Source organism: Bombina bombina, chromosome 1 (assembly GCF_027579735.1).
Source record: "Bombina bombina isolate aBomBom1 chromosome 1, aBomBom1.pri, whole genome shotgun sequence".
In the NCBI taxonomy this organism is placed as follows: domain Eukaryota; kingdom Metazoa; phylum Chordata; class Amphibia; order Anura; family Bombinatoridae; genus Bombina; species Bombina bombina.
This window is the reverse complement of record NC_069499.1, coordinates 1,464,272,767-1,464,300,080: the sequence shown is the minus strand read 5'-3', so window position 1 is coordinate 1,464,300,080 and position 27,314 is coordinate 1,464,272,767. Positions and strand designations below refer to the sequence as shown.

Genomic DNA, 27,314 nt, shown 5'->3' with positions numbered 1-27,314 from the left:
TAGTGATATAGGGAACTAGAGAGAGGTATACACCTCTACAATAATATGGTGACTATGTGATATATCGAACTATCAATATTCAAGTATATAGTTAAAGAAAAAATTACTCTGCTTAAGAACATAACAGCAGAGTGAAATACCAGTGTAACATTTCTTAATGGCATTTCACTTAGAGGCATATATGTATTTTTATTGTACTATACTATATATGTATGCATACTGTGTGTGTATGTATATATATATATATATGTATATATATATATATATATATATATATATATATATATATATATATATATATATATGTTGTCTAAAAAGCTAACGGCTAGATTACGAGTTTTTGTCGGTAATGGTGTGCGGGGCTAACAAGCCATTTTTTCTCACCGCTCACTTAGAAAAAAACCTGTAATACCAGCGTTGTTTTAAGTGAGCGGTGAGAAATAAAGGCTTGTTAGGCCCGCACACCATTACCGACAAAAACTCGTAATCTAGCCGGCTTGAAGAAAACCTGTAATACCAGCGTTGTCTTAAGTGAGCGGTGAGAAAAAAAGGCTTGTTAGCCCCGCACACCATTACCGACAAAAACTCGTTAGCCTCAGAATTTAGCTCCATATCTCACTGTAATACCAGCGCTGCTTACGGTAACGGTGAGCTGGCTAAACGTGCTTGTGCACGATTTCCCCATAGGAATCAATGGGGCTGAGCTGGCTGAAAAAAACCTAGCACCTGCAAAAAAGCAGCGTTCAGCTCCTAACACAGCCCCATTGTTTCCTATGGGGAAATAAAAGTTATGCCTGCACCTAACACCCTAACATGAACCCCGAGTCTAAACACCCCTAATCTTACATTTATTAACCCCTAATCTGCCGCCCCCGATATCGTCGCCACCTACATTATATTTATTAACCCCTAATATTCCGCTCCAGACACCGCCGCCACCTACATTATACTTATGAACCCCTAATCTGATGCCCCCAGCATCGCCGAACCCTACATTTTATTTATTAACGCCTAATCTGCCCCCCCACGTCGCCGCAACTATATTAAATTTATTAACCCCTAATCTGCCGCTGCCAACGTCGCCGCCACTATAATAAATTTATTAACCCCTAAACCTAAGTCTAACCCTAACACCCACCTAACTTAAATATAATTTAAATAAATCTAAATAAATTTACTACAATTAAATAAATTAATCCTATTTAAAACTAAATACTTACTGATAAAATAAACCCTAAGATAGCTACAATATAATTAATAGTTACATTGTATCTAGCTTAGGATTTATATTTATTTTACAGGCAACTTTGTATTTATTTTAACTAGGTAGAATAGTTATTAAATAGTTATTAACTATTTAATAACTTCCTAGTTAAAATAAATACAAATTTACCTGTAAAATAAATCCTAACCTAAATTACAATTACACCTAACACTACACTATAAATAAATTAATTACATAAATTACCTACAATTAACTACAATTAAATTAAATAAACTAAAGTACAAAAAAAAAAAACACTAAATTACAGAAAATAAAAAAAGAATTACAATTTTTTTAAACTAATTAGGGTTGGGTGTGTGGGTGGTGGGTTTTAATGTTGGGGGGGTATTGTATTTTTTTTTTACTGGTAAAAGAGCTGATTACTTTAGGGCAATGCCCCGCAAAAGGCCCTTTTAAGGGCTATTTGTAATTTAGGGTAGGGAATTTTATTATTTTGGGGGGCTTTTTCATTTTATTAGGGGGATTAGATTAGGTGTAATTAGTTTCAAAATATTGTAATTCTTTTTTTATTTTCTGTAATTTAGTGTTTAGTTTTTTGTACTTTAGTTTATTTAATTTAATTGAAGTTAATTGTAGGTAATTTATGTAATTAATTTAATGATAGTGTAGTGTTAGGTGTAATTGTAATTTAGGTTAGGATTTATTTTACAGGTAAATTTGTACTTATTTTAACTAGGAAGTTATTAAATAGTTAATAACTATTTAATAACTATTCTACCTAGTTAAAATAAATACAACGTTGCCTGTAAAATAAATATAAATCCTAAGCTAGCTACAATGTAACTATTAGTTATATTGTAGCTATTTTAGCGTTTATTTTATCGGTAAGTATTTAGTTTTAAATAGGATTAATTTATTTAATAGTAGTAATTTAATTTCGTTATATTTAAATTATATTTAAGTTAGGGGGGGGTTAGACTTGGGTTTAGGGGTTAATAAATTTAATATAGTAGCGGCGACGTTGGGGGCGGCAGATTAGGGGTTAATAAATGTAGGTAGGTGTCAGCGATGTTAGGGACGGCAGATTAGGGGTTAATAAAACTCTTAACTACTGACTTTTAAATGCGGTAGGAGTCTGGACAGGAGAGGGTCTACCGCTCACTTTTTCAAGCAATCGTAATACCGGCATTAGGAAAATCCCATTAAAAAGACAGGATACGCAATTGACGTAAGGGGATTTGCGGTATGCGAAAATCGCAGAAAAAAAGTGAGCGGTGCACCTGTACCTGCCTGACTCGTAATATCAGCGGGCGTTAAAAAGCAGCGTTGGGACCCCTCAACACTGCTTTTTAAGGCTGACGCAAGACTCGTAATCTAGCCGTAAATTTGTATATAAACTGCTAATACAATAACTGTTTGATTAATTATTTGTGCATGGAATCAAGAAAAGTTTCCAATCCCTTACAGGGGATTAATTGCATGAAGGGGTCTGGCAGTTTATCAGCATAGAACACGGAACAGATATGCTATGACGTTTTAAAATAGACAAGAATGATAAAAGGGGCATTCTATTGAAAAATATTAGAGCATGTCATTTTTGCATTACTGATCCTAACTATAGGTTTTACCTACAAACACAGGTAGGTCCTGCTCCAATGGCACTACGTAAATTACAACTCCAAAACAGGACATGGCTGGTGGCAGCTTGTGTAACGACCGCTTCTGATTGGCTCACCGGCATGTTCTACTGAGAAACTGCAATGTTTGCAGCTCTAAAGCAGGGCTTTACCAATGTGTTTAAATGGTTTATGGGGGTAAAACACAATTACCTATGGTCAGTAATGCTAAAATAACATGCTCCAACTCATTAGTAATATTTGCATTGTAATATCCCTTTGAAAAGTCAGATTGGATGAGGCAAGAAGTTCTTATCTGCCATCAGACAGTAGATTTATGTAGAACAAATCTGATTGGACTGAGAAGCTTTACAGAGGGGAAGAAAGAATAGTTTGTGAGACACAGGCAGATCCTATCTGCTTTCATGTTCTGTATTTCTACAATTACAAAGCATTGTGGTAAAAAACAGAGCAGTGCCCTCTTCCTGGCAAAAATGTTACTGCAACATATAATACAATCTTACAGCATGTGAAACAGTTTGATTTTAACTTGTTTGCTAAAATGTGTCTTAGAAGCATTTGAAGAGAACTGAAGCAAACAAGGTGTTGGTGTTAGAAAAGCCTTAGAAAAGGTTTAGCTGCTATAATATGTAGTACTATGAGTTACCCCTGTGATGTAGAATCCCATTGCCATCCACAAAAAGCACCTAGAGGAGAGAAAAAAAGCAGTAGTTATCTTTTATACTGTATTACAAATATGGTTCCAGGAGTGAGAGGTCTCATACCCACCTTACCTGGGGCATCATGCCAGGATCCTTCTCCTTCAGCTTCTGCAGTGCTGCAGCTAAGGATGGCACCTCCCGAAAAGCCAAGAAACCTGCTTTGTAGGGGGCATCTAAGGTCACCATGTTGTACTCTTCATAAATTACCTACACCAAAAGACAACAGGAAATAATTTCTGGATGAGAGGTGATCAATATGGTTCATTCCCTTTAAAACCTCTCATCATCCATCAAAATTTCACATAACTACTTTTTCATCTGTTAAAGGGACATTAAGCACTTTGAGATTTTAATATAAAATGATACATCGTATATACAGAAAAAACTCTGCTATATACTTTCATGATTTATTTTATCCCCTGTTCCTGTAATTCCATTCTGAAATTGTGAGCTTTTTTTAGTTCCTGTTGGAAATGGAAGTGTAGAACACTGTTATATTCCACACAGCTATTGGTTGCACACTCTAGTGACCTATATATACCTGTTCCTAATTGGCCACAGCAGAGAAGGTAACCTAAGTTACAACATGGCAGTTCCCATTGCTTTATAGACACGAATATGTTACACTTATTTTTTCAATATTTAAACAGCTAATGAAGCTAATGAAAAAAAACACATCTACATGTTATTTTCAGACTAATCGATTCTTTGAATGCATCATTCTATCTAGCATTTATTTAATGTTTAATGTTCCTTTAAAGTGATTGCAAAGTATAACAAATTACTGGCCAGTATATAAAAGTAATCTTTAAAACAGGTGCACTTTAAATCAGCATCAAGCTTGTGGGGCACGCAACAATTGGAGGAAGCCGGATTAGTCATCGATCTGCTAAATACAGTTTGAGATGGGGGCGAAGGAATGGCAGTATGTTTACCATAACTGTCATAAATATTTGAAAAACAAAGCGTCTTAAAAACCATGTTAATGAATTAAAGTGCCCCTGTTTTAAAGATTACCGTAATTTAATATACTGGCCAGTAATTTGTTATACTTTACAATCACTTTAAACTTAAAAAAATGATATCTGCATTTGTACAAGACCAAAAAATAAACATTTGAAAATATTTTTCTTGCATACAAAATGTCAGACTAAAGCTGTTTAAATAAAAATTAAATCAAATTGATTTAAATCACTAGTGAGTAAGACCAATTTAAACCATGGTTTTCATTTTAAGTTTAATAACTTTTTAGACTATTTTACCGGTTATATATCATTAGATATGCATAGATAGATCACTGAAATGAATACAATTACTGGGAGGTGAACTATCTCCAGTTTAATAGGTTAATAATTCATATTTCTGTACTTTATTGTAAGGAGAATTTTTTTTATACTTTTATTTAACTAAAGAAACCTAATTATTACCTTAATAATAACAATTTAAATTGTTTTATTTAACTAAAATAATAACATTATATTCAATTTTTAATGTTTGCCCCTCCCTCCTCACAGATTTATTCCCCTCCAAACAATCTTCTATTCATTGAGCTTCTTGAAAGTAAGGGGTTGATTCAGTGTACATAGATTTTTTTTTTTTTTATAGTCTTTATTTACAACCAACAATATGTACAGAATACAAAAAAGAAAGAATTAGGTTTTTTTAGCCTTGTACATGGGACCACCAAACAAAAGTAAAAAAGTACTTAGCATGTATAAATAATCCACATACATATTTAGTTAATCAGAGGCACATGTGTTTCCCATTTTGACTACTCCTTGTTGGGTTTTTATATTTTATAAAGGAAAGGAAAAGAAAAAAAAAAAAAAAAAAAAAAAAAGGGAAGGGAGAAGGAGGAGGAGAAAAAAAAAAAAAAAAAAAAAAAAAAAAAAAGGGGGAAACCCTTCACCATCTCCCCAGCAGAACTAGTTCAGAGTTACGTAAGGGATATATCAAATATTCAATCTCCGTGGGAGAAAGAAGTTTTATAAATGCTGACCATTTAAAAAAGAATTTAGCAACATGGACATCATTATCAACACTAATATTATATTGTTCAAGAATGCATTGTTTTTTTAAACAATTTTTAATTTCTGATATACTAGGGACCGTAAGTGTTTTCCATTTTTTAAAAATAAGATATCTGACAGCCAATATAGTTATATTAATAAACTTCACATTGAGTTGTCTATCTTCTGGGTCAGAAAAAAGAAAAATTATATGTTTGCCTATCCAATTTAATGATGAGAGCTTTAGTATCTTACAAAGCCAAAATTGGACTTTGGACCATACGTTTTTAATTTTAGGGCAGGTCCATAACATGTGCAGGAGGTTTGCAGAGGGAAACGAGCATTTAGGGCATGTAATAAAATTCATACTGCCGCATCTCGCTCCTTTTTCTGGTGTAAAATATGTCATATGTAACAACTTCAAATGAGATTCTCTCCATGTGGCAGAAAGGGTTGTTTGAGTAACCTTTCGAATTGAGAGAGAAGGTATTTTAGATTCTACTTCCTGAGATATCAATGTGGCCCAGTTAATAGCAATTTTATCAAGATTAATTGTGCCCCTATCGGAGACAATAATCAAATAGCATGGAGAAATTGACATGAGTCTATTTTTTGCCAGAATGAACCAGTTTTCTATGCGCCCCAATGACCAATTACAGCCATACTCGTTCACTAACTTCATAGCATAATGTCTAGCCTGAAGGTAGGCAAAGAAGTTTCTCTGGGAGATATTGAATTCCACCCTCAGAGCGTCAAATGATTTCACACATCTTTTTTCTATGTCAAGTATCTGAAGAACATTAGCAAGCCCTTGGGTCTTCCACTCTAAAAAGATTGAAGATGGTGTTCCTAGCTGAAATTGTGGGTTCCCCAAAAAACCTAGGAAGCTCGACACCCGATGTTCTATTCCTAACAAAGTACATATCTTTCTCCAAGCTAGAATTATATTATAAATAGATCTATAGCGTTTAACTTGGGGTGGGATATGAGTAGTGTCGAGATGAATCAACGCAATTGGTGAATAAGGATACAAAATACTGCTCTCTAAGTCATTATTTGTAACATAATTATGAGCAAAAAGCCAATCTGCTAGAATACGAACCAGAAATACATAGTTATATACTCGTAAATCAGGTAAAGCCAGGCCTCCGGATCCTATTGGAAGGGAGAGTTTTACAAGTGATATTCTGGATTTCCTACCCTGCCACAGGAAAAACCGGAGTTGTGAATTGAATAAACTCAAATCGTTCTTTCTTAAAATTAAAGGAATATTTTGAAGGACATATAGAATTTTTGGTAATAAGATCATCTTATAAGCTGCTATGCGTCCAGACAAGGACAAGGGTAAAGTCTGCCAGTTCTTAAAACTGATTTAACCTTATTCAACACAGGAGGAATGTTCAGGGAATACCAGGAATCAGGATTACTTGAGACATTTATACCCAAATATCTAAATGAGTCATTCACTATAGAGAAGGGTACATTTATAGGAGAGCTGTCTGTGTGCCTTATCCAGAGAAGTTCAGATTTCTTTATATTTACCTTATACCCTGAAAAGGAACCAAACTGTTGTATAGTTGATAAAAGAGTAGGTAAATTTCTACGTAAATTAGAAAGATAAATGAGAATATCATCAGCATATAATGCTATTTTCAACTCCCGCCCAGCCACCCCAATCCCCTCCAATCTCTGTCTTATCATTATAGCAAAAGGTTCTATAGCAATATTAAAAAGGAGCGGGGAAAGGGGACACCCCTGCCTAGTCCCCCTATGCAGAATTATTTCTGGAGATAGCTGGCCATTTACTATCATTCTTGTGGAGGCTGTACGATAAAGTTTTTCAATAAACTTAGCAAATTTACCTTTTAGCCCAAATTGTTCTAATGAAAATAGAAGATGATCATGGTAAACTGAGTCAAAGGCCTTTTCGGCGTCAATAGCCAAGATTGCCAAGTCTGGAATACCTCCCTCCTCTGAATGATCAGCATCCGTACCATTCGCAAAGTAATCCAAGGTAAGCAGGAGTTCCCTTATTTTGGCCGCAGAGTTCCTATTCTTCATAAAACCAGCCTGATCTGGGCTAATAATCAAGGGAAGAAGGGACTGGAGTCTCTGGGCGAGAATCGTAGTCAACAATTTATAATCGGTGTTCATCAAAGCTATGGGTCTATATGACTCGACCATTCTTGCATCTTTGCCCTTTTTTAAAATTAAAGACGTATATGAAGCTGTAAAATTAGATGAGGGTTCATTTCCCTCTGTATATATATAGTTGAATAACAAGGTTAAATCAGGTATTACAGTGGAGGGTATCATTTTATAGAACTCATTAGGTATTCCATCCGGGCCAGGTGCTTTGTTATATGCCAAATTTTTAATTGCCTTTGCAACTTCTATTTCCGTAATGGGGGATTCAAGTTCCTTAATTAGACTAGGTGTTAATGTTGGAAAATAAATTTCTCCCCAGAACTTCTGACGTTCTGTGAGGTCAGAAGTCCTGGGGGAGTATATTCCCTTATAGTAATCATATAAAATTTGAACAAAATCCTGAGAGGAACTAAACATCTGTCCCTCTTTTTCTAGAGAATCTATTAACTGAGAGCCTAAATCCTGCCTCAGCAGTCTAGCCAGAAGTTTTCCCGTCTTGTTCCCATATTTGTAAAGTTTCGCAGAAAACCGAACTTCCTGCTGAGTAGATTTATAAAGTAGGAATGAGTCTCTCTCTTCTAATGCAGCAATATATTTAACCCATTTCTGAGACGTCTTTTCTAATAAATATGAGTTATATGCATTTGTAACTGCGCGAAGAAGTTCATTTTCGCGTTTTTTAAATTTCTTGGTACGCCTAATGGTATATGCCAAAATTTCCCCCCTCAACACTGCTTTAGCAGTTTCCCAAAACAAAGAAGGACGGGCTCTAGCCTCCGCATTAAACAAGGCAAAGTCCTGAAACTTAGTTTCGAGGAAACTTCTGAATCCAGAATCAGCAGACAAATATTTAGGAAAGAAAAAACGATTATTTGTATGTGAAGGGCCAGTCGTATAAATCTCAAAGCAAATTGGAGCATGATCCGATACCACAATAGGCAGAATTTGAGCTGATACTTTGTGTTTACAGAGTCTTTCATCAACCAAAAATAAATCAATCCGTGACAGTGATTTATGTGCTTTTGAGAGACATGTAAAATCACGTGTATCCGGATTCAATATCCTCCAAATATCCTTAACTCTCAAGTTAGAAAAAATCCTGGAGAACAACTTTGCCTCGAGATTATCTCTTTTGGTTTTTTTGATTAATGGCTGCTGCCTCATTCTATCAATTGGGTATTGAGGAGCCATATTAAAGTCACCAGCTAAAATTAAAAAACCCTCTGCACATGTCATAAGCCTGGCCTGAAGCGTATCCCAAAATGAGGGACTAAAAACATTTGGAGCATATACATTGCATAAAGTGTACAAAACATTAGCAACCTTAATTTTCAGTATGATATATCTCCCCTCCTCATCTGATTCACTTTGTATTATCTCATATTTGAGTTTTTTACCCAGAAGAATAGCAACTCCCCCTTTTCGGCTAGAACTAGATGAGAAAAAGACCTCCTTAACCCAAGAAGATTTTAGTTTAAGAATTTCTTGAGTCTTTAAGTGGGTTTCTTGTAAAAAAGCAATAGCAGTACTTATTTTCTTCAAATAGGAGATTATCATTTTTCTCTTAATAGGAGAAGTTAACCCTCCTATATTCCATGAGGTAAATTTAATCCCAGTCATTATAGTAGATATCTATGTTCCAGAAGGGAAGATGGTGAAGAAGAAGAGAAAAAAGAAGAAAAAAAAAAAAAAGAAAAAAAAAAGGGAAAAGGAAAACCCCAAAACATGCGACTGACCCACCTGAGCCGTATGTTGCCCATTTGCTGAAAAGGGCCCATCTTAAGGGAAAAAATGAAAAATAACAGATCTATTCTAATTTTTACCAATAGGAAAAAAAAACTAGATAGTGTGTCACCTCAACTGCTCAGGTGTGCAGTTTTTGGTGAAAAATGATTCTGCCGTACTGGCAGAATCAAAAAAATGCAAAGTGTTGTTGCACACAAGTCGTAACCTAGCAGGATGTAAAATTGTCGCTCGCAGCCCCTGCTGTATAAACTTAGTGCATACCGGAGCCAACTGCCTTCTTTTTGAGGCAGTTTCAGCTGCATAGTCCTGGAATAAAAGGATTTTTGTACCTTCCAGTAATATAGGTTGATTTTTACGAAAGGCTTGTAGGAATGTAATTTTGTCCTGGTAATTCAGGAATTTAGCTATGATTGGCCTTGGCCTCATATTTTCTTTGGATAAAGGTAATGACCCTAACCTGTGCACCCTTTCTATAACTGGCTGCGTTTGAGGTATGTTCAATAATGCTGGTAATGTTTGTGTTATGAATGTATTTAAATCCTCAAACTGCTTCCCCTCAGGTACCCCCACTACTTTCAAGCTATTGCGCCTGGCGCGATTTTCCAAGTCTTCTACTTTATTTTGCAATTTAGCAAGGGCTGAGGAAGTGGCTTCTAGTTTACTGTTTTGAGCTAGAGTGAGATCTTCTAAGTCAGATACTCTCTGTTCAACTTCAGAGAATCTTTCCGAGAATTGTTTGACTTCTGTAACTAGCTGCGCAATATCCTGTTTGATTTCTATTCTAAGTGAATCAAACTTAGGTGCGAGAGCAGCAGAGATATTTAAGACTAGAGACTGTGTATCAGCGGAATCAAGTAAATTTGATGATTCTTGGGTTACCAATTGTGGCTCACCCACAGGCTCTGTATTGGGTTTATGTTTTTTATCCCTTTGTCTAGCCGACATGACTGAAGGTGATGTGCGAGATTGTGTGTGTAGAAATTTATCCATAAAATAATGGGAGTGAATTGTGATAGGGTACAAAAAAAAAAAAAAAAAAGAAAGAAAGAGACAGACTAATCTACTGAAAAAAGGAGAGAGAAGTGAAGGATATGTGAAAAAGTGAGCACTTTTGTGTAGGTTATTTTCTCCTCTAAAAGGAGAGAAAGAAAAGAAAAATTAACCGTGAACTAAGTGAGTCAGGTTCAGTCAAGCTGGTGACAAGATAAGATATATCATATCACAGAGAAGGGGTCCTGCTGTGGAGCCCACAGTTTTCTAATCTTTAAGAAAGCCCTCAATAGTGATTAATATATCGTTTTAAATTTTCAGCTAAGAACAGAAAAAAACAGTATTTAGCAACTCAAGTCTCCTAGTCCTAGGCCATCAGGTCAATATTTTATAAATTTTAGAAAGAAATCAGCTTTTAAGGTACTTTTAAGCTAATTGATACTCAGATTATTTCACCTGTGTGTATCTGGCACACCAGATTACTTGTAGACTATTAACACACCTTTAAACTAAATGTAAATCACTGCTATGAAACCAGTGCTCCTGATAAATTTTAACAGAGCTTAATGTAGCTTTAAAAGTTGAGCAAAGCTATATAGGGTAATTCAATATTATAATATGTTTGCTGTGGGTCTGTGAATAAAAGAAACCCCCAGTCAATTAGTAACAGTCTGAATGGTTCAGGAAATATGAAGATACAATGTTTCACATTTTGCTGCTACAAATTAACAACATACAGTTTCCAAGAGAAATATATACCAATTAGAAACTAGGGGGTTCTAAATTTTAAGTTGTCATAAATACAACCTAAAGAAAACAAACCTAGCAAATTTAGGTATTATAAAGCGCTTATAGGCCAGTAGCCGTTATTTAAGTCAGGGTCAAACACACCTCTAAACTAAATATATTTTACTTTTTTGAAGTCAGTACTCATAGTATATTTTAACACCGCTGGATGTGTCTTCAAAACTTAGGTAGAACTACATGGAGTGGCCCGGTGTTATAGTACACTTGCTATGGATCTGAGAGAGAAGCAAGCGAAAACCCCCAGTCAGTTAGTAACAAACTAAATAATTCAAGAATAAAATAATACAATGTTTCACTGCTATAAATTAACAACATGCACTTTCATGGAAAAATATATAGCAGTTAGAAACTAAGGGGTTCTAGGTTTTATCGTAAATAACAGCTAAAGAAAACAGATCTAACAAAATTAAATGTTGTACAGTGCTTGCAAGCAATAGCCGTTATTTATATCAAAGTCAAGCCGGCTGTCATAGCTTATAGATTATATGCAAACCCCAGCAAAGGAAAAAAAAAAAAAAGGAACAAGTAATAAGGGTCCAGTACTGAGTCAAGTCATTTCAGGATAGAGGCGGCTAAAAAGGAAAAACTGCAAGTTTTATCCCAGGAGTTCTACGTTACCCAGAACCAATAGACCAAGCTTTGAGCAGGGGATAACCAGCGATCATCAGCCTCAGCCCCCCCTCACGCAGCATCGGTGGGAAGGGGAGCGTCTTCCAGGTCGAGGGAACAGCGTTTGCCGAAAAACAAATCAGCAGACTGCAATACACAGATACCAATAACCTCGTCTCCTGCGTCTTTTTCAAGAAAGCCGGTCAGCTACTCTCAGGGGTGTGACTCATATGCTGCCACAGTCACTCCGCCAGCCGACACCGACAGCACTCCTGAGTCTCAAACACCTTGGCTAGAGGCAGAAGAAAGAAGGCAGAGGCGGGAAAGAGGGCATCCACAGCTACCACTCCAGCAGCTCCACGTTATCCTCCCCGGAGCCAGCCCTGCACCAGGGATCGACCCGTCTCCTCCAGCAGTGGCCCCCCCTCACGCAGCACCGGTGGGAGGGGGAATGCCACTTCAGCGCAGGGATGCAAGTAAAAAGAGAAACAACAGGCTACACCATCCGCACCCACTGTTCCAGCCACAGTGCCGGTGTGAAGTACAGGTAACTCCAGCTCCAACTCCTAGGTATTCAGTAAACACAGGAGAGCGGTAAGTTCTCAGAGTCCACACAACTTATGATAAGTGCAGCGCCTCTCAGCTCCGTCCTCGGTTTCAGTTTATTCAGCAGTGATCGGGAGTTTGACTTGTCTTTTAGTTGAACACTTCTTCTTGGGTTGCCCCGGCTTAATAAGGAGATTGTGTGACAACAGCCGTTTTTTAAAGAGTATTAATTTTACTGTAATGTTAGGTCCTTTTTCAGAGCTGCTATCTGCAGCTATTTAGTGCAATGTCAGGGCACTATGGAGTTTCCAGCAGCGGTGATATTCAGCAATACAAGCCACCCTAAACTAGAGGGTTTTGGGCGCGGTTCCACACCAACAGCTTGTAGGTAGGAGAGATCAGGACAGGTGCAGCACCTGATCACACACCTGTGCTCCTCCTCCGGAAACTCAGCAAGAGCATGCCCAGTGTACATAGATTTTAAGTGGAACAATGGCATTACAGGGACAGTAAAAGCAAAATTAAGCTTTCATGGTTCAGAAAGAACATGTAATTTTTTTTAACAATTTTCCAATTTACTTCGCTTATTTAATTTGCTTTGCTCTTTTGGTATCCATTTTTTAAAAGCATACATAGGTAGGCTCATAAGCAATGCAGTACTGTGAGCTAGCTGCTTGTCACAGTCTCACCCAATGTGTTCAGCTAGGCCCCAGTAAAGAATTGCTCTCCTTCAACAAAGGATACCAAGAGAATGAAGGACATTTGATAATAGAAGTAAATCTGACAATTGTATGTATCTGAAAGTCTTCTGTGAAGAAGAGGTATGTTATTTTTGCAGACACAAATTCACAGTTTTGAGAACAACAAAACCAATAATATGCGATAAGATCTTCAAGATGGAAAAATTGCTCAAAATAATCTGACATTGTGAATGGATTTAATGGAATTAGTTTACCCAAAAAAATAAACATTGCAGCCATGAATATACAGCATACAGGTATATAATTTAAAATAAATGTATTTTTCTGGATGAACGACCTTTAGATTATAATGTATCTTAAATAAAAACTATCTTTAGATATATTTTTCCTTAAAAAGCATTTCACTTAAAAAAAAAATCATATTTAAATAAAATAAAAAAATCACTGATTTTTTTCCTCCCTGATTGAAAGTAAACGGCATTGGCTGATAAAGATAATTCCTAGAGATGTATTGGGTGGTTCTACTACATCATCTACTACAATTTTTTTAAACCCCGCTTCCCCTACCTTCTTGTTCTGTATAGTGCATTGGACTTTTAAAAATCACTATCATGCAATCACCAATCTTCCTGATGGAAGAAAGGCCCTTGAGAAAGAAGATCTGTTCTGAGAGAAAGCCTCCAAAGCAGGCATGAGTACATTTGCATTAGAGTTGAAAATCAAATCCTGCAAGGCTTTGACAAAACAAATCAGAATTGCTGAGGCATGTTCTTCTTTGATCCTGGCTATCAACCTGCATAGTAACACAAATGGAGAAAAGATGTACATCAGGTTGAACATCTAAGAACCACTAGAGCATCTATTAGATCCGCATATGGAACCCGAGACCTGAAACCATATTGGTGCAGCTTGTAATTTAAGGAAGAGGCCATGAGATCTATCTCTGGCAACCCCCAAAGTCTCACTATCTGGTTGAACACCTCCTGGTTCAACCCGTGATGTGAATAACTGATATCCTGCAATGGTAACCAGAGTACTGGTTCGATTACTGATGTGAGCCATTGCTGGGACATGGTCGGACTGGAATTGAAGGATTCCTGCCTGAGGTCGGGCCAAATTTGTAGAGCTCTAAAGATTTCTCTTAGTTCCAGAATGTTTATTGGTAACCTTGTGTCCTGAGAGAGAACACTCCCTGACTGCACACCAACCTAGAAAGCTAGCAATTGTGGAGATCACTATCACACTGGACAAAGAAAGGAGCCCCTGAACAAATTGCTGAGCCTACCACCAGGTTAATGTTTGTCTTGTGATCTAATAGGATCCTCTGAGGCATATTCTCATGATCCTCATTCCACTGATTCACTATCTGCAGTTGGAGGGACCAACGATTAAATCTGGCTGCATCTGATGCAGCAACCATTAGACCCACTACTTTCATGCATTAAGAAACAAAAGGAAAAGGATTAAGTTTAAGATGAGGACAGGCCTTTTGCAACTTTAGTCTGTGCTGATCTGTCAGAGACAAACTCATAGTCACTGAATCGATTATTAACCTCAGAAAAGACACACAGATCTGAGGAGTTAAGGAGCTCTTTGGAAGATTTTCAACTGACTGTAAAGCAGTTAAAGAACTGCTTGAGTGTGAAACGCAGCAAGATAAAAACAGAATTTATGCTTACCTGATAAATTACTTTCTCCAACGGTAAGTCCGGTCCACGGCGTCATCCTTACTTGTGGGAATATCTCTTCCCCAACAGGAAATGGCAAAGAGTCCCAGCAAAGCTGGCCATATAGTCCCTCCTAGGCTCCGCCCACCCCAGTCATTCGACCGACGGACAGGAGGAAAAAACAGGAGAAACTATAGGGTGCCGTGGTGACTGTAGTTAGAAAAAATAATTCATCAAACCTGATTAAAAAACCAGGGCGGGCCGTGGACCGGACACACCGTTGGAGAAAGTAATTTATCAGGTAAGCATAAATTCTGTTTTCTCCAAAATTGGTGTGTCCGGTCCACGGCGTCATCCTTACTTGTGGGAACCAATACCAAAGCTTTAGGACACGGATGAAGGGAGGGAGCAAATCAGGTTACCTAAACAGAAGGCACCACCGCTTGCAAAACCTTTCTCCCAAAAATAGCCTCCGAAGAAGCAAAAGTATCAAATTTGTAAAATTTGGCAAAAGTGTGCAGTGAAGACCAAGTCGCTGCCTTACATATCTGATCAACAGAAGCCTCGTTCTTGAAGGCCCATGTGGAAGCCACAGCCCTAGTAGAGTGAGCTGTGATTCTTTCAGGAGGCTGCCGTCCGGCAGTCTCGTAAGCCAATCGGATGATGCTTTTAAGCCAAAAGGAAAGAGAGGTAGAAGTCGCTTTTTGACCTCTCCTTTTACCAGAATAGACGACAAACAGAGAAGATGTTTGTCTGAACTCTTGTAGCTTCTAAATAAAATTTTAGAGCACGGACTACATCTAAATTGTGTAGCAAACGTTCCTTCTTTGAAACTGGATTCGGACACAAAGAAGGTAAAACTATCTCCTGGTTAATATTTTTGTTGGAAACAACCTTTGGAAGAAAACCAGGCTTCGTACGCAAAACAACCTTATCTGAATGGAACACCAGATAGGGCGGAGTACACTGCAGAGCAGATAACTCAGAAACTCTTCTAGCAGAAGAAATAGCAACCAAAAACAAAACTTTCCAAGATAACAACTTAATATCTATGGAATGTAAAGGTTCAAACGGAACCCCTTGGAGAACTGAAAGAACTAGATTTAAACTCCAGGGAGGAGTCAAAGGTCTGTAAACAGGCTTGATCCTAACCAGAGCCTGAACAAATGCTTGAACATCTGGCACAGCTGCCAGTCGTTTGAGTAGTAAGACAGATAAAGCAGAAATATGTCCCTTTAGAGAACTCGCTGATAATCCTTTATCCAAACCTTCTTGTAGAAAGGAAAGGATCTTAGGAATTTTGTTCTTATTCCATGGAAATCCCTTGGATTCACACCAGCAGATATATCTTTTCCATATTTTATTGTAAATTTTTCTAGTTACCGGTTTTCTGGCTTGAACCTGAGTATCTATCACAGAATCTGAAAACCCACGCTTTGATAGAATCAAGCGTTCAATCTCCAAGCCGTCAGCTGGAGGGAGACCAGATTTGGATGTTCGAATGGACCCTGTACAAGAAGGTCCTGTCTCAAAGGTAGCTTCCATGGTGGAACCGATGACATATTCACCAGGTCTGCATACCAAGTCCTGCGTGGCCACGCAGGAGCTATCAAGATCACCGAGGCCCTCTCCTGCTTGATCCTGGCTACCAGCCTGGGAATGAGAGGAAACGGTGGAAACACATAAGCTAGGTTGAAGGTCCAAGGCGCTACTAGTGCATCCACTAGAGTCGCCTTGGGATCCCTGGATCTGGACCCGTAGCAAGGAACCTTGAAGTTCTGACGAGACGCCATCAGATCCATGTCTGGAATGCCCCATAATTGAGTTAATTGGGTAAAGATCTCCGGGTGAAGTTCCCACTCCCCCGGATGGAATGTCTGACGACTCAGATAATCCGCCTCCCAGTTTTCCACTCCTGGGATGTGGATCGCAGATAGGTGGCAGGAGTGATCCTCTGCCCATTCTATTATCTTGGTCACTTCTCTCATCGCCAGGGAACTCCTTGTTCCCCCCCTGATGATTGATATAAGCAACAGTCGTCATGTTGTCTGATTGGAATCTTATAAATCTGGCCTTTTTTAGTTGAGGCCAAGCCCTGAGAGCATTGAATATCACTCTCAGTTCCAGAATGTTTATCGGGAGAAGAGACTCTTCCTGAGACCATAGTCCCTGAGCTTTCAGGGATTCCCAGACCGCGCCCCAGCCCGCTAGACTGGCGTCGGTCGTGACGATGACCCACTCTGGTCTGCGGAAGCTCATTCCCTGGGACAGGTGGTTCAGGTTTAGCCACCAACGGAGTGAGTCTCTGGTCTTCTGATCTACTTGAATCACTGGAGACAAGTCTGTATAGTCCCCATTCCACTGTTTGAGCATGCACAGTTGTAATGGTCTTAGATGAATTCGCGCAAAAGGAACTATGTCCATTGCTGCAACCATCAACCCTACTACTTCCATGCACTGAGCTACGGAAGGACGAGGAATAGAATGAAGAACTTGACAAGCGTTTAGAAGTTTTGACTTTCTGACTTCTGTCAGGAAAATCCTCATTTCTAAAGAATCTATTATTGTTCCCAAGAAAGGAACTCTTGTCGACGGAGACAGGGAACTTTTTACTATGTTCACCTTCCATCCGTGAGATCTGAGAAAGGCCAGAACGATGTCTGTGTGAGCCTTTGCCTTTGAGAGAGACGACGCTTGTATTAGAATGTCGTCCAAGTAAGGTACTACTGCAAATGCCCCTTGGTCTTAGAACCGCTAGAAGGGACCCGAGTACCTTTGTGAAAATCCTTGGAGCAGTGGCTAACCCGAATGGGAGGGCCACAAACTGGTAATGTTTGTCCAGAAAGGCGAACCTTAGGAACTGATGATGATCCTTGTGGATAGGAATATGTAGATACGCATCCTTTAGGTCCACGGTAGTCATAAATTGACCTTCCTGGATTGTAGGTAGAATCGTTCGAATGGTCTCCATTTTGAACGATGGAACCCTGAGAAATTTGTTTAGGATCTTTAAATCCAGAATTGGTCTGAAAGTTCCCTCTTTTTGGGAACTACAAACAGATTTGAGTAAAATCCCATTCCCTGTTCCGCCGTTGGAACTGGATGTATCACTCCCATTTTTAACAGGTCTTCTACACAATGTAAGAATGCCTGTCTCTTTATTTGGTTTGAGGATAAGTGAGACATGTGGAACCTTCCCCTTGGGGGTAGTTCCTTGAATTCCAGAAGATAACCCTGAGAGACTATTTCTAGTGCCCAGGGATCCTGAACATCTCTTGCCCAAGCCTGAGCAAAGAGAGAGAGTCTGCCCCCTACTAGATCCGGTCCCGGATCGGGGGCTACTCCTTCATGCTGTTTTGTTAGCAGCAGCAGGCTTCTTGGCCTGCTTACGCTTGTTCCAGCCTTGCATCGGTTTCCAGGCTGGTTTGGTTTGTGAAGCATTACCCTCTTGTTTAGAGGATGCAGAATTAGAGGCCGGTCCGTTCCTGAAATTGCGAAAGGAACGAAAATTAGACTTATTCTTGGCTTTGAAAGGCCTATCTTGTGGGAGGGCGTGGCCCTTTCCCCCAGTGATGTCTGAGATAATCTCTTTCAATTCTGGCCCAAAGAGAGTTTTACCCTTGAAGGGGATACTAAGCAATTTTGTCTTGGATGATACATCCGCTGACCAAGACTTTAGCCAAAGCGCTCTGTGCGCCACAATTGCAAACCCTGAATTTTTCGCCGCTAATCTAGCTAATTGCAAAGCGGCGTCTAAAATAAAAGAATTAGCCAACTTGAGTGCGTGTACTCTGTCCATAACCTCCTCATACGGAGTCTCTCTACTGAGCGACTTTTCTAGTTCCTCGAACCAGAACCACGCTGCTGTAGTGACAGGAACAATGCACGAAATGGGTTGCAGGAGGTAACCTTGCTGTACAAAAATCTTTTTAAGCAAACCCTCCAATTTTTTATCCATAGGATCTTTGAAAGCACAATTATCCTCGATAGGAATAGTAGTGCGCTTGTTTAGAGTAGAAACTGCCCCCTCGACCTTAGGGACTGTCTGCCATAAGTCCTTTCTGGGGTCAACCATAGGAAATAATTTCTTAACTATAGGAGGGGGGACAAAAGGTATGCCGGGCTTCTCCCACTCCTTATTCACTATGTCCGCCACCCGCTTGGGTATAGGAAAAGCGTCGGGGTGCACCGGAACCTCTAGGAACTTGTCCATCTTGCATAATTTTTCTGGAATGACCAGGTTGTCACAATCATCCAGCGTAGATAACACCTCCTTAAGCAGTGCGCGGAGATGCTCTAATTTAAATTTAAATGTCACAACATCAGGTTCAGCTTGTTGAGAAATTTTTCCTGAATCTGAAATTTCCCCATCTGACAAAACCTCCCTCATGGCCCCTTCAGATTGGTGTGAGGGTATGACAGAGCAATTATCATCAGCGCCCTCCTGCTCTTCAGTGTTTAAAACAGAGCAATCACGCTTTCTCTGATATGTAGGCATTTTGGATAAAATATTTGCTATGGAGTTATCCATTACTGCCGTCAATTGTTGCATAGTAATAGGCATTGGCGCGCTAGAAGTACTAGGGGCAAAAACTGGCGTAGACACAGAAGGAGATGATGTAGAACTATGTCTACTCCCTTCATCTGATGAAACATCTTGGGCAATTTTACTATCTGTGGCAGCACTGTCCTTACTTTGTTTGGACGCTATGGCACAATTATCACACAATTTTGAAGGGGGAGACACATTGACTTTCATACATATAGAACATAGCTTCTCTGAAGGTACAGACATGTTAAACAGGCTTAAACTTGTCAAAAAAAGCACAAAAACCGTTTTAAAACAAAAACGTTACTGTCTCTTTAAATTTTAAACAGTGCACACTTTATTACTGAATATGTGAAAAAGTATGAAGGAATTGTTCACCACAGTGTCTTAAAGCATTAAAAGTATTGCACACCAAATTTCAGAGCTTTAACCCTTAAAATAACGAAACCGGAGCCGGTTACAGTTTTAACCCCTCTACAGTCCCAGCTACAGCCTTTGCTGCGACTTTACCAAACCCAGGGGGGAATACGATACCAAATGAAGCCTTCTAGGAACCTTTCCAACTATTTTCAGATCCACACACATGCATCTGCATGTATTGCTCTCAAAAGTAACTGCGCAGTAATGGCGCGAAAATGAGGCTCAGCCTACAACTGGGAAGGCCCTTCCTGACTGGAAAGGTGTCTAACTCAGTGCCTGACGTTAAAAAAACGTTCCCCAAGCTTATAAGTGTGAATTTCAAGCATAAACATGTATAAAATGCTCAAATAAAGCAATCGATTTTGCCCATAAAAGTGTCTACCAGTTTTACAGCCCATATTAAGCCCTTTATTCTGTTTGAGACTAAGAAAATGGCTTACCGGTCCCCATGAGGGGAAATGACAGCCTTCCAGCATTACACAGTCTTGTTAGAAATATGGCTAGTCATACCTTAAGCAGAAAAGTCTGCTAACTGTTTCCCCCAACTGAAGTTACTTCATCTCAACAGTCCTATGTGGAAACAGCGAATGATTTTAGTTACTGCTGCTAAAATCATCTTCCTCTCACAAACAGAACTCTTCATCTTTTTCTGTTTCAGAGTAAATAGTACATACCAGCACTATTTTAAAATAACAAACTCTTGATAGTAGAATAAAAAAACTACAACTAAACACCACATACTCTTAACCATCTCCGTGGAGATGTTGCCTGTGCAACGGCAAAGAGAATGACTGGGGTGGGCAGAGCCTAGGAGGGACTATATGGCCAGCTTTGCTGGGACTCTTTGCCATTTCCTGTTGGGGAAGAGATATTCCCACAAGTAAGGATGACGCAGTGGACCGGACACACCAATGTTGTAGAAAAGAACCACAGTCAACAATGTTGCTAGAACCTTGGTAAATACTCTGGACTGGTAGCTTTTGCCAGACCAAATGGAAACGCCACAAACTTATAATGCTTTGTTCAAGGTTTTGAGATCCAAGATAGGCTAGATTGCTTAAGCTGGATCTGGAACAATAACTTCTAAGTTTTCAGATACTTCACACAAGCCAGGAAGGCTTGGGCCTTTATAGGAATTATTTTTCTTTGAGGAAGCTTTGACTGAAAGCTTATCTGATACCTCTGAGAAATGATTTCCAACTTGCAAAGATCCTGAATAGACCGATCCCAGACCTCCTAAAAAAAAATTAAGTCTGCCCACTGCCAGACACTGGTCTGGAATGGGGGATGCACCTTCAAGTGGACTTGAAGGCTGGAGTTGACGTCTTGGTCTGCTTGCTTTTAGACAAAAGGGGTTGAGATTCCAGGTAGTTTTGGGGGAACTTGAAGTCTGGGCAGAGGAGGAAGTATTTTGATTGTTAGATTGCCAAAAGAAACAAAAACATAATTTATGCTTACCTGATAAATGTATTTCTCTTGTAGTGTATCCAGTCCACGGATCATCTATTACTTATGGGATATTCTCCTTCCCAACAGGAAGTTGCAAGAGGATCACCCAAGCAGAGCTGCTATATAGCTCCTCCCCTCACATGTCATATCCAGTCATTCGACCGAAACAAGACAAAAAAGGAGAAACCATAGGGTGCAGTGGTGACTGTAGTTTAATTAAAATTTAGACCTGCCTTAAAAGGACAGGGCGGGCCGTGGACTGGATACACTACAAGAGAAATAAATTTATCAGGTAAGCATAAATTATGTTTTCTCTTGTTAAGTGTATCCAGTCCACGGATCATCCATTACTTATGGGATACCAATACCAAAGCTAAAGTACACGGATGATGGGAGGGACAAGGCAGGTACTTAAACGGAAGTGACCACTGCCTGTAAAAAACCCTTTCTCCCAAAAATAGCCTCCGAAGAAGCAAAGTATCAAATTTGTTAAATTTGAAAAAGTATGAAGCGCAGACCAAGACTCCGTCTTGTAAATCTGTTCAACAGAAGCCTCCTTCTAAAAAGGCCCAAGTGAAAACCACAGCTCTAGTATAATGAGCTGTAATCCCTTCAGAAGGCTACTGTCCAGCAGTCTCATAAGCTAAATGAATTATGCTTTTTAACCAAAAGGACAGAGAGGTTGCTGAAGTCTTTTGACCTCTCCTCTGTCCAGAATAGACAACAAACAAGGTGAATGTTTGATGAAAATCTGTAGTAGCTTGTAAGTAAAACTTTAAAGCACGAGCCACGTCCAAATTGTGTAATAGACGTTCCTTCTTTGAAGAAGGATTAGGATACAAGAACGGAACAACAATCTCTTGAGTGATATTCTTGTTAGATACCACCTTAGGTAAAAACCCAGGTTGGTACGCAGGACTACCTTATCCGTACGGAGGACCAGATAAGGAGAATCACATTGTAACGCAGATAACTCGGATACTCTACGAGCCGAGGAAATAGCTACCAAGAAGGAACTTTCCAAGATAAAAGTTTGATATCTATGGAATGAAAAGGTTCAAACGGAACTCCTAGAAGAACCTTAAGAACCAGGTTTAAGCTCCATGGCGGAGCAACAGTTTTAAACACAGGCTTGGTTCTAACGTCTAGAATACCTGTCAGACGTTTGTGCAAAAGAATAGACAGTAGAAATCTGTCCTTTTAAGGAACTAGCTGACAACCCTTTCTCAAAATCATCTTGGAGAAAAGATAATATCCTGGGAATCCAGACTTTACTCCATGAGTAACCCTTGGATTCATAACAATAAGATATTTACACCATATCTATGTTAATTTTTCCTAGAGACAGGCTTTCATGCCTGTATTAAGGTATCAATGACTGACTCGGAGAAGCCATGCTTTGATAACATCAAACGTTCAGTCTCCAGGCAGACCAACTCAGATTAGTTATATTTAGATGGTTGAAAGGACCCTGAGGTAGAGGGTCCTGTCTCAGAAGCAGAGACCATGGTGGAAAGGATGACATGTCCACCAGATCTGCATACCAGGTCCTGCGTGGCCACGCAGGCGCTGTCAAAAAACGCCAAAGCACTCTCCTGCTTGATCTTGTGCAAACACCTCTGGAGGGAATTCCCACTCCCCCGGATGAAAAGTCTGACGACTTAGAAAATCCGTCTCCCAGTTCTCAACACCTGGGATATGTATAGCTGATAGACAAGAGTGAGTCTCTGTCCAGTGAATTATTTTAAGACTTCTAACATCGCTAGGGAACTTCTGTTCCCCCTTGATGGTTGATGTAAGCCACAGTCGTGATATTGTCCGACTGAAATATGATGTACCTCAGAGTTGCTAACTGAGGCCAAGTCTGAAGAGCATGGAATATCGCTCCCAGTTCCAGAATATTCATTGGAAGGAGGGTCTCCTCCTGAGTCCACTATCCCTGAGCCTTCAGGGAGTTCCAGACTGTATCCCAACCTAAAAGGCTGGCATCTGTTGTAACAATTGTCCCATCTGACCTGCGGAAGGTCATACCCTTGGACAGATGGACCCGAGATAGTCACCAGAGAAGAGAATCTCTGATCTCTTGGTCCAGATTTAACAGGAGAACAAATCTGTGTAATCCCCGTTCCTCTGACTGAGCATGCATAGTTGCAGCGGTCTGAAATGTAGTACGTGCAAACGATACTATGTCCCTTGCCGTTACCATTAAGCCGATTACATTCATGTACTGAGCCACCAAAGGGCGCGGATGGAATGAAGAACACGGCAGAAATTTAGAAACTTTGACAACCTTGACTCCGTCAGGTAAATTTTCATTTCTACAAAATCTATCAGAATCCCTAGGAGGGAAACCCTTGAGATTGGGGATAGAGAACTCTTTCCTTGTTCACTTTCCACTCATGCGATCTCAGAAATGCCAGTACTACGTCTGTATGAGACTTGGCAACTTGGATGTTTGACGCCTGTATCAGGATGTCGTCTAAATAAGGGGCCATTTTTATGCCCCGCGGCCTAAGGACCGCCAAATCGACCCCAGAACCTCCATAAAGATTCTTGGGGCTGTAGTTAACCCAAGGAAAGAGCTACAAACTGGTAATGCCTGTCTAGAAAGGCAAACATGAAAAACGATGGTGATCTTTATGCATCGTAATGTGAGGATAAGCATCCTTCAAATCCATTGTAGTCCTCTATTGACTCTCCTGGATCATAGTTAAAATGGTACGAATAGTTTCCAACTTAAATGATGGAATCTAAGGAATTTGTTTAAGATCCTTAGATCCAAAATAGATCTGAAGGTTCCCTCTCCTTGGGAACCACAAACAGATTTGAGTAAAAATTCTATCCCTGTTCCTCCCCTGGAACTGGATGGGTCTCGTATACAGTGTAAGAATGCCTCTTTCTTTATCCGGTTTGCAGATAATTGTGAAAGGGGAAATCTCCCCTTTTTTGGGGGGGAAAAGCTTTGAAATCCAGAAAGTATCTCTGTGATATAATTTCCAATGCCCAGGGATCCTGGGCCTCTCTCTCTCGCCCACGCCTGGGCGAAAAATGAAAGTCTGCCCCCTACAGGATCCGTTACCGGATAGGGAGCCGTTCTACATGCTGTCTTAGAGGCAGCAGCAGGCCCCTTGGCCTGCTTATCTTTGTTCCAGGTCCGGTTGTCACCAGACCGTGTTGGACTAAGCAAAAGTTCCCTCTTGATTTGCCTTAGAGGAAATTGATGCCACGCCTGCCTTGAAGTTTCGAAAGGCACGAAAATTAGACTTTTTGGCCCTTGATTTGGACCTGTCCTGAGGAAGGGCATTACCTTTTCCTCCAGTGATATTAGCAATAATCTCCTTCAAACCAGGGCCGGATAGGGTCTGCCCCTTGAAGGGAAGTTAAATAGCTTATTTAGTAAAGTCACGACAGCTGACCATAATATAAGCCATAGCGCTGTGTGCGCCAGCATAGTAAAAACAGAATTCTTAGCCGTTAGTTTAGACAAAAAAAAACAAGGCATCAGAAACAAAGGAATTGGCTAGCTTAAGTGCTCTAAGCTTGTCAAGAAATCATCCAATGGAGTCGCTACCTGTAAAGCCTCATCCAGAGACTCAAACCAGAACGCCGCAGCAGCAGTGACAAAAGCAATGCATGCAAGGGGCTGCAGGATAAAACCTTGTTGAATAAACATTTTCCTAAGGTAACCCTCTAATTTTTTATCCATTGGATCTAAAAAAGCACAACTGTCCTCGACAGGGTAAGTGGTACGCTAGCTAGAGTAGAAACTCTTCTCTCCACCTTAGGAACTGTCTGCCATAAGTCCCGTGTGGTGGCAACTATTAGAAACATTTTTCTAAAAATAGGAGGGGAAAAGAACGGCACACCTGGTCTATCCCATTCCTAATTAATAATTTTAGTAAACCTCTTTAGGTATTGGAAAAACATCAGTACACACCGGCACTGCATAGTATTTATCCAGTCTACACAATTTCTCTGGCACTGCGATTGTACACAGTCAATCAGAGCAGCTAAAACCTCCCTGAGCAACAAGTGGAGGTTCTCAAGCATAAATTTTAAATGTAGAAATATCAGAATCAGGTTAAATCATCTTCCCTGAGTCAAAAATATCACCCACAGACCGAAGCTCCCCAGCTTCTGCATATTATGAGGCAGTATCAGACATGGTTCTTAAAGCGTCTGTATGCTCTGTAACTATCCCCAGAGCTATCTTGCTTTCCTTTAATTTCAGGTAGTCTGACTAATACCGCTGCCAGTGTATTATTCACAACCTTTGCCATGTCTTGTAAAATAAACGCTATGGGCGCCCTTTATGTACTTGGCGCCATTTGAGCGTGAGTCCCTGAAGCGGGAGTCGAAGGATCTGACACGTGGGGAGAGTTAGTTGGCATAACGTCCCCCTCGACAGAATCCTCTGGTAAATAAACGCTATGGGCGCCCTTGATGTACTTGGCGCCATTTGAGCGTGAGTCCCTAAAGCGGGAGTCAAAGGGTCTGACACGTGGGGAGAGTTAGTCGGCATAACTTCCCCCTCGACAGAATCCTCTGGTGATAATGTTTTTAAAGACAAAAAATGATCTTTATTGTTTAACATGAAAGCAGTACATCTGGTACACATTCTAAGATGGGGTTCCACCATGGCTTTTAAACATAATGAACACAGAGCTTCCTCTATGTCAGACATGTTAGAACAGACTAATAATGAGACTAGTAAGCTTGGAAAACACTTTAAATCAGGTTAACAAGCAAATATAAAAAACGTTACTGTGCTTTTAAGAGAAACAAATTTTGTCAAAATTTGAAAAACAGTGAAAAAAGGCAGTAAATCAAACGAAATTTTTACAGTATATGTAATAAGGTAACAGAGCATTGCACCCACTTGCAAATGGATGATTAACCCCTTAATGCAAAAAACAGATAAAAAAAACAACATAGACGTTTTTAAACAGACACAACAAAACTGCCACAGCTGAGCTGTGGATTACCTTCCCTATAAACGATTTTGGAAGTCTTTTTAGCCCTTTAGAGATGTCCTGTAGTAATCATGGGACTGCTGAGGGAATCTGGATGATTCATTTTGTAATTTTAACTGCGCAAAAAAGCTCTAAATTAGGTCCCTCCCACTCATATTACAACAGTGGGAAGCCTCAGTTAACTGTTTCTATGCAGAATTTAAGCCAGCCATGTGGAAAAATTAGGCCCCAATAAGTTTTATCACCAAACATATGTCAAAAAACGATTAAACATGCCAGCAAATGTTTTAAAACACATTTTTAAAAGAGTATGTATCTCTATTAATCAGCCTGACACCAGTTGCTTTCACTGCATTTAAGGCTATACTAACATTACAGTTTTATCACCAATGTACGTTAAAAAACGATTAAACATGCCAGCAAACGTTTTAAAACACATTTTTATGAGAGTATGTATCTCTATTAATAAGCCTTATACCAGTCGCTATCACTGCATTTAAGGCTTTACTTACATTACTTCGGTATCAGCAGTATTATCTTAGTCAATTCCATTCCTTAGAAAAATATTGTACAGCACATACCTTATTTGCAGGCAAAACTGCACGCCATTCCCCCCCTGAAGTACCTCACTCCTCAGAATGTGTGAGAACAGCAAATGGATCTTAGTTACTTCTGCTAAGATCATAGAAAAACGCAGGCAGAGTCTTCTTCCAAATACTGCCTGAGATAAACAGCACACTCCGGTGACATTTAAAAATAACAAACTTTTGATTGAAGAAATAAACTAAGTATAAAACACCACAGTCCTCTCACGACCTCCATCTATGTTGAGGGTTGCAAGAGAATAACTGGATATGACATGTGAGGGGAGGAGCTATATAGCAGCTCTGCTTGGGTGATCCTCTTGCAACTTCCTGTTGGGAAGGAGAATATCCCATAAGTAATGGATGATCCGTGGACTGGATACACTTAACAAGAGAAAAGAGGCTTTTTATACTGAGGAAGAAAAGCTCTTTTACCCTCAGTGACTATGGAAATAATAGCTTCCAGTCTGGCCCAAACTTAATTTTACCCTGAAAGGGCAAAGATAGAAAAATGTGTTTAGAAACCATGCCAGCAAACCAAGACGTAAGCCAT

The 27,314-nt window shown here is 39.6% G+C and overlaps 1 protein-coding gene across 6 annotated transcripts in view; it reads right to left on the bottom strand.

Annotated features, from left to right (window-relative positions):
• ENDOV (endonuclease V) overlaps nt 1-27,314 on the bottom strand; it is a 379,967-nt gene that overhangs the window by 293,499 nt on the left and 59,154 nt on the right. For 5 of the 6 annotated variants that reach the window (XM_053706533.1, XM_053706542.1, XM_053706526.1 and 2 more), the window contains exons 3-4: nt 3,636-3,770; nt 3,509-3,548 (exon numbers count right to left, since the gene is read on the bottom strand). In XM_053706533.1, coding sequence (XP_053562508.1) covers nt 3,509-3,548; nt 3,636-3,770 — 175 coding nt within the window. The remainder of the gene's footprint in view (nt 1-3,508; nt 3,549-3,635; nt 3,771-27,314) is intronic. The other variant, XM_053706549.1, reaches the window with a different exon arrangement.